At 55.3% G+C, this 14224-nt stretch overlaps 1 protein-coding gene across 1 annotated transcript in view; it reads left to right on the top strand.

Annotated features, from left to right (window-relative positions):
* Nucleotides 1-785: 785 nt before the first annotated feature.
* Nucleotides 786-14224, top strand: part of LOC133357867 (uncharacterized) — a 28945-nt gene continuing 15506 nt past the window's right edge. Inside the window, 2 exon segments of the mRNA XM_061576011.1 lie at nt 786-1106; nt 12743-14213. Coding sequence (XP_061431995.1) covers nt 13043-14213 — 1171 coding nt within the window. The 5' untranslated portion in view covers nt 786-1106; nt 12743-13042.

The following is a 14224-nucleotide window of genomic DNA, read 5'->3' as shown; positions in this document are numbered from 1 at the left end:
TTTAATAGGAGATAGACGGGACTTTAATAGGAGATAGACGGGACTTTAATAGGAGATAGACGGGGGCTTTAATAGAAGACAGACGGGGCTTTAATAGGAGATAGACGGGGCTTTAATAGGAGACAGACGGGGCTTTAATAGAAGATAGACGGGGCCTTAATGCCGTCGCGAGGGAGGGGAGTCGGAGAGAGGGGCACGTGCGATACTTTATGGCAACGTTCGCCCGCGACGGTTGCCTTAATATGCTTGTGGCAATCTGTTTTATGGCGGAGCGCATGCCAGGGCCGATTGCCAGTTCCATTGTTGAGAGAAAAAAACTGAATTCGTCCTGTTTCTGTTCGTCCTCTTTTCACATTTTTATCTTTCCTCTACTTCCGCTGCCGCTGTGGGTTGACGTCGCTTCATCGGAAACCCCTAAAGTCCGGCCGTGGCTCTTGCGTAAATATCCTCGCACGCACACCCCCCCCAACCCCCCCCCGATATCGTCGTCGCCTCCCGTCCGACCGTCCGCTTTGGCGGTATCCGTGACGCGTCCGTCGGCCCGTCGGTCCGGTGCTCCGTGCCTTGTCGGGGACTGGGGGCCGGGTCGTCCGATTCGTACCGAAGAGAAGAGAGCCCAAGTGGCAAGCGGGATGCGGTGCGAGTGCGCTCGCTCGCTCGCTCGCTCGCTCGCACCGCTCGAGTGAATTTGTACACACGCGGCCGAGAGAGAGAAAGAGAGAGAGAGAGCGAGGGCGAGAGAGAAAAGCTGGCAGCACCAGTGCCAGGATTGTTAAATCACATGATCCTTCCCAGCAGGCATTGCTGCAGCAAGACCAATTTTGTTTTGGTTCTTCTCTCTCCAATGTCCTGTTTTGTTTGTTTCCCCCCTCTCTCCCATTCCTCTCCTCCTCCCCTCGTCGCGAGGAAGTTCAGACGACCCGAATGCCGCCGCTCAAGTGACGCGCTCTGAAAAAACGGAGGAAGGGGAGGAAGGAAAAAAATCCTCAATCGACAGCAGCAGCCCGGCGTGCCCTTGCCCGGGCTTGCGGCGGTATGGAGAGAGAGAGAGAGGGCTGGCGGGCGAGTGGGCGGGCGAGCGGGCGGGCGGGCGACACACGTCTCGGGTAAGAGAAGCCGCGCGGCGCTCCGAGACTAAACCTGCGTCGGGCGGCAGCGTCGCCGCACGCGAAGAATGTAGGTCAGGGGGAAGGAGGCGCGAGGGTGTTAAAAAAAAAACCCGGCAGAAGCGGCGGCGGCTGCGGCTGCTGCGGCATCGCAGATCGCGCGGGGCGAGGATGTCTCGGCGGTGACGGCGGTGGCATCGGCAGAGAGTGGCGACTTGGTATTTGCGAGCGGTGAGCGAGATATCAGGAGCGCAGGCAGCGGGCGATTCGCGCGCTGGAATTCGCCCACTCCCCCCTTGGCGGTTTGGCGTTCTCTTTGACGTTGTTGTTCGTTCGGGTTTGTGCGTGCGCGTGTTTTTGTTGTTGTCGCCATCGTCGTCATCGTCATCATCGTCGTCTCCTCTTCTCTCTCCTCCAATTTGAGTTGCGCGGGAATGATGCGAGCCGTGCCCCGCAAGGACCCTGCGGCGATGTCGCTCGCTCCGAGCCACTCCGCACGGACCCCGTCGCTAGAAGCGCCGCCGCCGCCGCCGTCGTCGTCGTGCCCACCGTCACGCTGAGCCGGCCAGGAGAATAATAATAATAATAAAAACTGACGGCTTCGGAATCTGCCCGCCACGAAGCCGGTTGCGCCGTCGCAACGCGTGCTGTTGGGAAGATGCAGGTTCGGCGCGGGCCGTCGGTCGGTTGGGTTGTTTCTCTTTTGGGATTTTTTTAATTTCCGTGCCCTCGTTGCGCGTCGGCTAGAGAATCCCCCCGCCCCCCACATAACGCCGCGGTGATTACCGCGCTGGCCATTTATTAAACGCGTACGTACGCGCGCACGTGTACGCGTATGTACGTGCGTATGTACGTGCGTACGTGCGCACGTGTGTGCGTATCTACGTGCACGTACGCGTCGTTGCGTCCAGGTGCAATCGCACGACGTGCACAGTGCTGCTTCCAATGCCGGCGGTCGTCCGTTCAACTCAAGGGTGTAAAATAAATAATTTGAGCTGGCTCAGCGACGACGGTGCCAGCCAGTGATGGCGTGGGCGGCTTGCAGCGCTGCTGGCGTTTTCGGGCGCTGTCAGTGCCTACCCTAGGAGGGGAATTTAAATATTCATGAGACATTTGCCTCTCGCCGGGGTGGTAGTGGTGGTGGTATGCAATCGAGGGGTACCGCACCGGCTCTTCCTCACCGCCCCCCCCCCTTCACCACCACTGCATCCTCCTCTCTCTCTCTCAGCCGTCAAGAAAGAAAAACATTGTTTACTTATTTGTGTGTTTCTATTCCCGTGCGTCGGCAGAAACGACGCCGCTCGTTAATGACATTTTAATTACGTCGCGATTTACTGCGCGTTAAGCTGATGTGCGGCGGGCAAAAAAAAAACTTGGGGGGGAGTCATTAATGTCCCTTTGTGAAGTCGTGCACGGGAGCGGCATTAGCATATTAATGTACGCAACAGTCGGGCGCGTTTAGGCGCGACCGCCAAATGCGCCGTTAAACATCAGATGGTCGTTTAAGCTCGCCGCTCTGACGACTGCAGGACAACCGTTGAACACGTCATGGGTAACGGGCGACGAGCGACGTGGACGGCGTCGAGCGAGCGAGCTGCCGTAGGCCGTGGGGCGAGTCCTTGGGATTCGTTGAGGCTGCCCTCGATGAATATTTGTCAAATATCGCCAGGGCTTAATTTTGTCCGGATCGCTGGTGGACTGGAGTGGGTGCAGCACGGGGCACAGGTTGCTGAGGAAATGGAGTCTGCCTCGGTAGGCTGCGATCACAAATCACTCCGTAATTCCGTCAAAAAGTATCTTGCAACACCACGTCTATTACCACCCTGAAGAGGAAGAATGGTCATCTGATCTCTGACCCCCCCCATGTGATTTCAGGCTGGGGTGGTCCTGCACAGATATCATATTCTCTGCCATTCTGCTGAAGCGGAGGTGTAGAGAATTCCAATGGGACCTGCCCTACATCACTGCTTTATTGACCTGGTCAAGGCCTTTGATATCATCAGCAGGCCAGAGCTCTGGGTTATTGCCACTTAGAGATGGGGACTTACCCATCTGCTCCACCTAAAGTAAGCACCTGGTTGGGTATTTTATGTCCTCAAATGCTCCACCTCCTCAACTCCCCATGAATGACAGGGCAGTTGTGGAGAGAGTGGAAAAGTTTCCGTATCTGGGAATTGTGCTCAACTTCAATTTGACAGCAGGAGGTCTCGCTTTGAATTGGTCAAGCAGCATTATCTTTTCGTCAGCTGCGTAATGCTGTGTGGAAGCTACCTAGCCTGTCACTCCATAAGAAGCATTGGGTCTTCTCGTCCACAGTCATACCATCCCTCCATTCTTTATACTTTGCGAAATATGTTCCCCCTCTAATGGAACATCTGTGCCATTTGAAACATTCAGGCTGGCCTGCCTCCAGTCCATCCTGGGATAAACCAGGTTCTTGAAAGATCTGGATACGGTCCCATCAATGACCTCCTGGCAGGCGAGGATGCATTGGCTGGGTGATGCAGCCACCGCTTGCCCAGCCACCGCATGCCCAAGCAGCTTCGACTTTGCCGGATCGAGGGGGCTAAGCCGCCTTCGCGCTGCCCTATATACCCAGCGACCCGGGTTCCATTTCCGCTCACGGTCATCACCGGTGACGACTATTTGAACTGGTCCTGGGCCTCCCCTAGGTAGACTCAGCCTAAAATGAGTACCTGGTGTAATGTGTAAACATCGCCACTGGGGAGACAAAGCCGGCCTGGCTTGGTGTTGGCCACCAACCCCCTCCTGTGCTGTGCCGGCCTTAATAGATGATCATTATCGGCACTTTCTCCAACAGTCTGTTAAGTGTATATGGGGGATCTTTGTCTTTTTCTGCGTGTGTACATATATATAAAACGGCACACGGTGGGGGTGGTATCTCTGCCCGCGCGTGCAATCGCAGAAATACGCATTGACGGGTCCCCTCTCAATTAATCTGGCGTGACAAAATAATGCGATAAAAAATAACCGCTGCTGGTGCGGCGGATTCCACAGGGCGACGGGCGCGCGATGCGGAGTGGCAAGAGCAGGGCCCCCCCCTCCCCCGCTTTGCGAGCGCTCACGCCGCCCCGAGCTTGGGTTCCGACGTTAATTTAGTTGAGCAAAAGAGACTTGGAGACTTCGTGTTGATTTGGTTGAGCAACAGATTTGCAGGTGAATGGGATTACAGACGAAGTAGCGAGCAACAGACGCCCAGAGCTCGCCGGACGCCGTTTAGCCGCCGCCCACCTGCCCTCTGCCCCCCCCTCCCCGCGCATCTTAATTGACAAATTTTGCATATGCAATTAACACTTTATTTTGCGAGATAACTCTCTGTAACTCCGCAAAGTCTCCGTCGACTCGCTCGCCCGGATAAATCGAAGGAGCTTGGGGGGGGGGGGTGTGGGGGGAATGGCGGGGGGTTAAAGAGGGGAGCGGGGGTTGGTGTGTGTTCACGTGTTCTCGTCCGCGTCCAAGCCGGCGTTCCGCCGTAGCGGGCATCGGATGGGGGCGGTGCCAAGCAGTGCCAAGCGGTGCCAAGCAGTCCGCGGGTGAGCCTGGCGGTTGGCGCAACGTCGGCGCGACGTCGGCGCGACGTCGGCGGGAACGGAATATTCTGACGCCGCTGTCATCGTTATCGTCGTTATTGGCCATGTTCTCCCCCCCTCCTTCCACGCTCCCCACCCCACCACTACCGCCTCTGGGTTAACAGAGGCGGTGGTGGTGGGGGGTAGAGGGTTACCAAATTAGCTGCAACCTCCGTTCAACCTCTAGTCCCTCGCGCTGACCTTGAACCTCTGACCTTGAACTTCTGGTCTTGAACCTCCGGTCTTGAACTTCTAGTCCCATGCACTGACCTCGTCGCCAAGGCAGCGTCGCTTCTCTGCGTGGAGTTTGTGCGTCCTCTCCTCCTCTCGCTCTCTCGGTCCCCCTGTACTGCGTGGGTTTCCTCCTCCTCCTCCTCCTTTGCATAGCTAGAACAATAACCCCCCCCCCCCCTGTACCATCGTATTGACCACAACTTCACCCCCCCCCCAACCCGCCAAATTCTGGCGAAAATAATTGTGAGGGGGGATCGCACGCAGCATCGGAAGCAGCATCAGAAGCAGCAGCAGCATCAGCAGTAGCATCATCAGAAGCAGCATCAGAAGCAACAGCATCATCAGCAGCAGCATCAGAAGCAGCAGCATCATCAGCAGCAGCATCATCAGAAGCAGTATCAGAAGCATCAGCACCATCATCAGCAGCAGCATCAGAAGCATCAGCAGCAGCATCATCAGAAGCAGCAGCAGCATCAGCAGCATCATCAGCAGCAGCATCATCAGCAGCAGCATCAGAAGCATCATCAGCAGCAGCATCATCAGCAGCAGCATCGCTAAAAAAACTTGTCAAGACCCTCCTGAGAAAAAAGTCTTGAGGCTCGGTGAGGCCTTCCTGAGGTAATGGAGCAAAATAAAACAAAGAAGTGATGACCTCGTGGTTAAAAGCGGTGAGGCGGCTACGAGATGGAAGAACAGCAATGGATTCATGAATCTATCTGTGTGGTGCTTGGCGTGTTATCCCCTTCTATGGGGGGGGGGGGGGAGGGGGGGGCATTCTCCATCCATTTAATTGGCCAAACATCCCAAGGCAGGGGACCCTTTTAGACAACGAGTCTTGAGGGCCATTGAGATACTGCCGGACGAATGGGATAGACCTTTAATTCTCACAGGATATTTCCTTGCTCGCTGGCAAGGCTTGGGGGACAGTAGTCACGTGGCCCATCACAGCCATAGCTTAGGGACATCGCACCGCCCTGTTTATGTTATTATCTTATTATCACCTTCTCCTTGGCCCCTTCTTAATTGTCCCTTCTTAATTGTCTGCCTATTGGATGCGGCGTGGGCGCATGCGCGTGGCCGGGGCGTGGAAATATTTTGCCCGTCGCCGGCCCGGACTGACCCTGGCGGCCGGATTGAAATCCGAACCGGTTCTGAATGCCTTGTCCGACCCGGGTGGTGAGGTACGGTCGTGCGTTGACGCGCGCGAGGCGGAGCCCATTGCTACATGTGGTTAATGCAATGACACGATTCCTGGCAAAAGGTTTCTGTTCGGTGTTTTAACATCTTAACACAACTGCTGTATTGCCAGAAAGGATAACGCCTATCCCCATACGGTTTACCCCGTATTCTTGAACAGGGAAATCGAGTTTTCAGGTCCATATGGCGTGCAGCCGTTTCAATATGGACTTTGTCGGATGAACGTTGATACTTATAAGGGCACAGGGTGACCAATAAGGTCTGAATTGGTCTGTAATAATGTAGGCGCGGATGAGGGGTTGCCAGGTGTATAGTAGTGTAGTGTATAGTAGTGTAGTGTGTAGAAGTGTAGTGTATAGTAGTGTAGTGTATAGTAGAGTAGTGTATAGTGGTGTATAGTAGTGTATAGTGTAGTGTATTGTAGTGCAGTGTATTGTAGTGTGGTGTATAGTCGTGTATAGTGTATAGTAGTTTATAGTAGTGTAGTGTATAGTAGTGTATTGTGTAGTGTATAGTCTAGTGTATAGTAGTGTAGTGTATAGTAGTGTAATGTTCTTGGAGGGAGACGGAGTCTTCGTAGAGGCAACACGCTTTATTTCACCAAACGGTTTACACTAATCCCTAACACAAAGGGGTAATGGCCCCTTTCACCCACAACCTGGGGAGGTACAGCCTCTGGGCTATCGTACCTACGACTCTCCCTACTTCAGCCCTCCGGCTAGCTAAACCTAGGGGAGGCTGACCCACCGCTGGCCCGGTGGGTCCCTGACCACTGGCCCGTCCGGACCTGCCCCTCACAAGGGCATCAGGCCGAGGGAACCTCAGGGTCCTAACCCCACGACCACCGGCACCGCACTGAGCCCCGGCCCTCAGAAGGACGTCGGCGGCTTGGGGTCCGGGGTCTTCTTCTTCTTCAGGCGGCTTCTGGCTTCGGCTTGAGGCGGACTGCCTCGCGCTCTCAGGGACCCGCCTTATATACTCTCACTCCCTGAGGGGCGGGGTTCTGGGGGGTCGTAGCTCCTGTTAGCCCCCTCCCCTCAGAGGGGTTCCAACTGCCGTTGGCCCGACCGGTCCGGACCGGTTTCTACCCCTCCCCCTGGTTGTGACGCGTGTGTGTCAATCATGACCACCACAGTAGTATATAGTAATGTAGTGTGTAGTGTATAGTAGTGTAGTGTATAGTAGTGTATAGCAGTGTAGTGGTATAGTAGTGTGTAGTGTATATTAGTGTAGTGTATAGAGTGTAGTGTATAGTAATGTAGTGTAAAGTAGTGTATAGTAGTGTAGTGTATAGTACTGTAGTGTATAGTAATGTAGTGTATAGTGTATTGTAGTGTCGGCTGAGAGTTCCTGGGACTACGGTGTTCCCTGCGACCCCCCCATCTCTGGGCGAGGTCCCTCCCCGGTGACGCCTGCATTGAGGTGAGCGGTGGGCACCGATGATGGGTTCCTTGCGCTAAACATCTGCCCCCCCCCCCGTGACTCCCCCCCCCCCCCTCCGTGACCCTCCCTCCCACCCCGCGCCTTTTCCCCCGCGCCCGGGCGCGGTGGTCCAGACGGTAAGCTACTTGATTCGTTTTGCCGAGTTGACCGTTGCAAAGCCGTCTTAATGCTTTGATGGGATTTACACACGCGGTAATTAGGAGGGGCACCACATGTTCCCCGCTCTGTCTGCCACCGCAGCCGCCGTCGGTGCGCCCCTAAGTCTGTCCAAGCGTCGAGCGAACGTTCTTCGTCGGTAAGTAAAAAAAAATCGCAATAATAAATTCCCTTACCGACGAGGCCCGCGGGACGATCTTCGGGGCCTGGAGCGATCGTCGCGACAACCAAAAACTGACGCGTGTGGAGTTGACGTAGCGTGCAAACGTGGGGGGGCGGGGGGGAAGGGGGTCAGCGGTTGTGGAGCGGTTGGTGCGCGCTGTGCCGCGAACACCGGCGAAACCCGAGTTGGATTCCCACGCCAAACGTGGTGCCGGCCAGCCCCCCGTTGGTGCAGCTGCCTGCTCATCATGCGTTTTCCCCAAAGGTCTGTTGAGGCTATAAGGAGGATCTTTATCTTTGGTTCAACACAAAGTACACGTAGCCTGGCACAAGTGCTGCGGTGACATCACCGCTACTCGGTGGCGATTGGCGGCTGCCGTGAGATTTATTTAATATTTATTTCTTTCTGCACTTTATTTGGATAAATTCCAGCTCCGGTTTGATTGGTATGCGACAAACCATGCATGCTGTGCGTGTGGTTGGGTGAAAAAGCGTCATCCCACTGCTGTGCGACCTAATGTCACTTGATGCAGAGATCTCGGAGGTGGCTCTGCGAGATCTACTTCAGTGGGCGCCACCGTCTCGCTCTCGCCCAAGTCGCGCGAAGTAATCCTCGAGGATTCTTCCGCTGTCGGCAGCGGCGCGACGCCGAGAGCACAATCGGGATGGCAATTATCGGGAATATGATTATTTTTTTAAACTAAAATCTGTAGATATTTATATATGTGTGTGTGTGCGCGTGTATAAACGTGTAATGAATCATCCAGGGAAGCCCTTGGGTTGTTGCGCAGGCGAGAAACGCGAGGTCTTCGGCGCAGAAAAGGAAGCAAGACAATATTTTTTTAAAGGTTAAAAAAATCTTTAACTCAAAAGCTTGTTGTTTTACCAGGTAAGGATTCTGAACCCCCCCCCCCCCCCACAAAATCCTCAAGTGGGGGGAGGGGGAGGTGCACGGGGTGGGGGGGGAGGGCATGGGTGATGGTGGTGGGGGTAGTGGTGAAGGAGGGCTTGTGACCCCGTTGCTGGGAAGCGAGTCCAATCGGCCTCGCGTGGGCGGGAGGTGACGACGCTTCCTCCGCGGCGTCTCAAGAGGTCTTCCGCCACCCACCACCAATTTAAAAGTCCCTGCTGTGAAGATCCGGAGCGGTCGTCTTTCATTCCCGGCGCGGCGTCCGAACCTCCGGCACCGCCGCCGCGTTCGCCGTGCGTGCGGTCTTCAACGTATGCGTTTATACGTGTGAGTGTGTGCGCGTGTACGTTATTTGTTTCCTTCTGTTTGTGTTTTCTTGGCGGCGCGGATGACCGTGCCGCGTGCCGTGTTCGTCGGTGCGTGCCGCGGCTTGGAGGTGGTGAGGTTGAAGGGAAGTTTGCGACGGCTGCAAAATGGCTCGGCGGGTGCACGCAGGTCGGGCCAAAGGCATGTCCAGTGTTTATTTTTAAAGTTACCTTTTTTTTGGTTATCATTGATTAGCCTCTTTTAATTACTGCTCAGAGATGTTGCCGACTCGCTTGCCTGCGCAATAACTACCGCTGCTTTCGTTAATCATCCATCCGTATCGGTGGAGGATTTTTTGTGTTGCGCGCACGAGACGATTAATCCATTCCTGTCTCTCGCAGAGCAGCGCTGCCCTCCGTGTTCTTCGAGAACGGCCCGCAGAAGCGGATGTCACAGAGCTACCACTGAGATTCCCTTCTCGTCTTCGTGACGCTCTGGTCCCCATGCAGAGCGGGCGAGCACTTTGCTTCGTCACGTGACGCTCAAACCGTACTCGGAGCTGGAATTGAGCCAAACTTAATTGCGGAACCAAATTTATGATCCGATGGGTTTCTTTCTTTTTTGTGCAGTCATTAGTGGTGACCGGGCTGAGACCATTAAATCACTGCACTCCGGTATAATCGCTATTTAGTCTGTGTGAATCTATTGGTCTCTATACAAGTCTATGGTTCTGTATGTGAGTCTATGGGTCTCTGTGAGTCGTCTATGAGACTGTGAGTCTATGGATCTCCACAAGTCTCTATGTATGTACATATATTGAACTTCTTTCGCACCACCGTGCATAGCCAACCATGCTAATCGGAGGTGCAGGGGAAGGACAACAAACTACAGGTCTCTATGTGAGTCTCTGGGTCTCTGTGTGAGTAGTCTCTGGGTCTTTGTGTGAGTAGTCTATGGATCTCTGTGCGAGTCGATGGGTCTTTGTGTGAGTCTCTGGGTCTCTGGGTCTCTGTGTGAGTCTATGGGTCTCTGTGTTAGTAGTCTATGGATCTCTGTGCGAGTCGATGGGTCTTTGTGTGAATCTCTGGGTCTCTGTGTGAGTCTATGGGTGTGTGTGAGTAGTCTATGGGTCTCTGTGTGAGTAGTCTATGGGCCTCTGTGTGAGTAGTCTATGGGCCTCTGTGTGAGTCAATGGGTCTTTGTGTGAGTCTATGGGTCTGTGTGAGTAGTCTATGGGTCTCTGTGTGAGTAGTCTATGGGCCTCTGTGTGAGTCAATGGGTCTTTGTGTGAGTCTATGGGTCTCTATGTGAGTAGTCTATGGGCCTCTGTGTGAGTCTATGGGTCTCTGTGTGAGTATATGGGTTTCTGTGTGAGTCTATGGATCTCTGTTTGAGTAGTATATGGGCCACTGTGTGAGTCTATGGACCTCTGTGTAAGTGTATGGGTCTCTGTGTGAGTCTATGGGTCTTTGTGTGAGTAGTCTATGGATCTCTGTGCGAGTCGATGGGTCTTTGTGTGAATCTCTGGGTCTCTGTGTGAGTCTATGGGTGTGTGTGAGTAGTCTATGGGTCTCTGTGTGAGTAGTCTATGGGCCTCTGTGTGAGTCAATGGGTCTTTGTGTGAGTCTATGGGTCTGTGTGAGTAGTCTATGGGTCTCTGTGTGAGTAGTCTATGGGCCTCTGTGTGAGTCAATGGGTCTTTGTGTGAGTCTATGGGTCTGTGTGAGTAGTCTATGGATCTCTGTGCGAGTCGATGGGTCTTTGTGTGAGTCTCTGGGTCTCTGGGTCTCTGTGTGAGTCTATGGGTCTCTGTGTGAGTAGTCTATGGATCTCTGTGCGAGTCGATGGGTCTTTGTGTGAATCTCTGGGTCTCTGTGTGAGTCTATGGGTGTGTGTGAGTAGTCTATGGGCCTCTGTGTGAGTAGTCTATGGGCCTCTGTGTGAGTCAATGGGTCTTTGTGTGAGTCTATGGGTCTGTGTGAGTAGTCTATGGGTCTCTGTGTGAGTAGTCTATGGGCCTCTGTGTGAGTCAATGGGTCTTTGTGTGAGTCTATGGGTCTCTATGTGAGTAGTCTATGGGCCTCTGTGTGAGTCTATGGGTCTCTGTGTGAGTATATGGGTTTCTGTGTGAGTCTATGGATCTCTGTTTGAGTAGTATATGGGCCACTGTGTGAGTCTATGGACCTCTGTGTAAGTGTATGGGTCTCTGTGTGAGTCTATGGGTCTTTGTGTGAGTAGTCTATGGATCTCTGTGCGAGTCGATGGGTCTTTGTGTGAATCTCTGGGTCTCTGTGTGAGTCTATGGGTGTGTGTGAGTAGTCTATGGGTCTCTGTGTGAGTAGTCTATGGGCCTCTGTGTGAGTCAATGGGTCTTTGTGTGAGTCTATGGGTCTGTGTGAGTAGTCTATGGGTCTCTGTGTGAGTAGTCTATGGGCCTCTATGTGAGTCAATGGGTCTTTGTGTGAGTCTATGGGTCTCTATGTGAGTAGTCTATGGGCCTCTGTGTGAGTCTATGGGTCTCTGTGTGAGTATATGGGTTTCTGTGTGAGTCTATGGATCTCTGTTTGAGTAGTATATGGGCCACTGTGTGAGTCTATGGACCTCTGTGTAAGTGTATGGGTCTCTGTGTGAGTCTATGGGTCTTTGTGTGAGTCTATGGGTCTCTATGTGAGTAGTCTATGGGTCTCTGTGTGAGTCTATGGGTCTCTGTGTGAGTATATGGGTTTCTGTGTGAGTCTATGGATCTCTGTTTGAGTAGTATATGTGCTACTGTGTGAGTCTATGGACCTCTGTGTGAGTCTATGGGCCTCTGTGTGAGTCTATGGGTCTTTGTGTGAGTCTATGGGTCTCTATGTGAGTAATCTATGGGCCTCTGTGTGAGTCTATGGGTCTCTGTATGAGTAATCTATGGGTATCTATGGGAGTCTATGGATTAACTTTTAACTTTTTTCTGCACCGTGCATAGCCAACCATGCTAATCAGAGGTGCTGATGTAATGGTGTAATGCAGGTTTCATTGTACGGAGAATTAGCTGACAAAAAAAGCCCAAGTAAAAAAAAATTCACAAGGGGGAGGGTCGGGGCTGTGCAATGAGCGTTGCAGGATGTTATAGTGGTGTGAAATTACCTCGGGTCCAGTAGCTTCCACATCACGCAAATCACGAACCGGTGACTGGCTGACTCCGTGAGCACATGCCTCGTCACGTGGTGCTGCCCGCTGCTTGCCTGCCGCCTGCTGCTGCTACTGCTGCTGCTACTACTGCTGCTACTACTGCTGTTGCTGCTGCTGTTACTGCTGCTGTTACTGCTACTACCAGAAAAAAATCTCAATTTGAAAACGAATTTCCTGCCTAAAATAAAAAAAAATCACTAACACATGGGATTGACTTTTAAAAATTTATTTTTAATAATAATGTCGAATAGTGTATTGTATTACAATCATATAAACTGAAATCTATTTTATAGTAATATATTGGGGGGGACAACCAGCTGGGGGCCCCCCTCTGCTTGGGCTGCTTTCTTGCCACCCACGGATAGGCACGCGGTTTTGCTCCACAAATTAAAATGAAATCGACGCGACACATTCGTTGTTCTCTCGCCCGTGGGTTTCATTTCCCCCCTTTATCTCCAACTTCACAGGACGCGGTGAGGACGCCCTGAAGTGAAATCTGTCGATCTGGTGCTCGCCGAATCGTGACGACAGCGGGGACTTGGGATTCGGCACCGCCGCCAACGCCGCCGCGGTTTGGACGGCATCGCCAAAACCAGGCATCGGCGCCGGTTTGGCTCGGCGCGGGCCTCGTTCATGACGTGCCCACGCCCCTCCACCACCACATCCACCTCCACCGCCACTTCCACCACCTCCACCGGCGACGTGCCTGGGCACCCACCAATGACCCCTGACCTCCCGTGACCTTCCTGGCACCGCACCCAGCAGACATGCAGCAAAGCCGCGTCGTTCGCCCAGCGGTGGTGACCCTCGACCCCCCGCCCGCACGGCACCACCACGGCTCTGACCCCGCCTCGTCGCTTCTGCCGCCAGCGCCGGCGACCCGGCAGCCCGGAGAAGAGTCGTCCCGGGCCTCCGCTGGGCCCTCCCCCGTGAGGCCGGGCGGCGGCGGGGAGGAGGAGGAGGACGGGGGCGGCGACGTCGATTCGCCGCAGGACCTCAGCCGCAAGGACGGCGTCAGCGCCCCGGCGGCAGAGCGGCGGTACGAGTGCCGGCACTGCCACCTGGCAACGTGCGACCTGGCGGTGTTCAGCGCCCACGTGGACGCGGCCCATCCGGGCGTGCTCGCCAACCCGCTGTACGTGTGCCGCGCGTGCCGCTTCCGCTCGTCCCTGCGCAGCGAGTTCGACGCGCACAACCGCCGCCGCCACCGCAGCCTCGGCCGCATGAAGCTGAGGATCACCAAGATGCCCGACCGGACCGTGCTGGAGCAGAGCCCCGTGGGGCGGGCGTTGGACGTCGGCGGCGAGGACGGCGACGACTGCAAACGCCGTTCCGCGGAGACGTCCCCGGCAACCCCCGCGGTCGTTCGGCCGAGCGACGACGCCGCGGGCGGCGCCGTGCCGAACCCTTCCGGGCTCTCCGCTCGCCGCTCGCCCCGGCCGCCGTTCGAAAAGCCGAACGGCGCCGAACCCCGGCGGCGTTTGACGGACGTGGCGGCGGAGAATGGGGCGGGCGCGCGGGAGCTGGCGGCCAAGACGGCGGCGGTGGTGCCGCGGTCGCAGCGGCGGCACCAGCAGCAGCAGGAGGACCGCGCGGGCGGTCTGCAGATCTTTAACCCCGCGCTGCCGCACATCGTCCTCAACGCGTCGAAGATCGCGCAGGGCGACCCGGCGTTCGCGCGCGCCGTGTTCGACGGCGCTCCGACCGCCAAGCAGGCCCGCGGGGGGGGAGCCGCCGAGGACGATGCCACGACGGCCACCGCCGGCTCCGAACCCGCGCCGGCGCTCGTCGCGGCTCGCAACGGCCACCGCCGCGAGCGGCCGGCGACGGTCGACGACGACGCGACGGACGAGGCGGCTCCGGCGTTGGATGACGCCGGGCGCATGGACGGCGACCAGCACCTGCTGGCGGCGTTCGCGCGCTTCCCGTACCCGTCGAGCGGGGACATC

This window comes from Lethenteron reissneri, chromosome 60 (genome assembly GCF_015708825.2).
Source record: "Lethenteron reissneri isolate LAM-NWPU_2019-01 chromosome 60, ASM1570882v1, whole genome shotgun sequence".
In the NCBI taxonomy this organism is placed as follows: Eukaryota; Metazoa; Chordata; class Hyperoartia; order Petromyzontiformes; family Petromyzontidae; genus Lethenteron; species Lethenteron reissneri.
The sequence above is the reverse complement of the archived record's forward strand: the minus strand, read 5'-3'. Positions and strand labels throughout refer to the sequence as shown.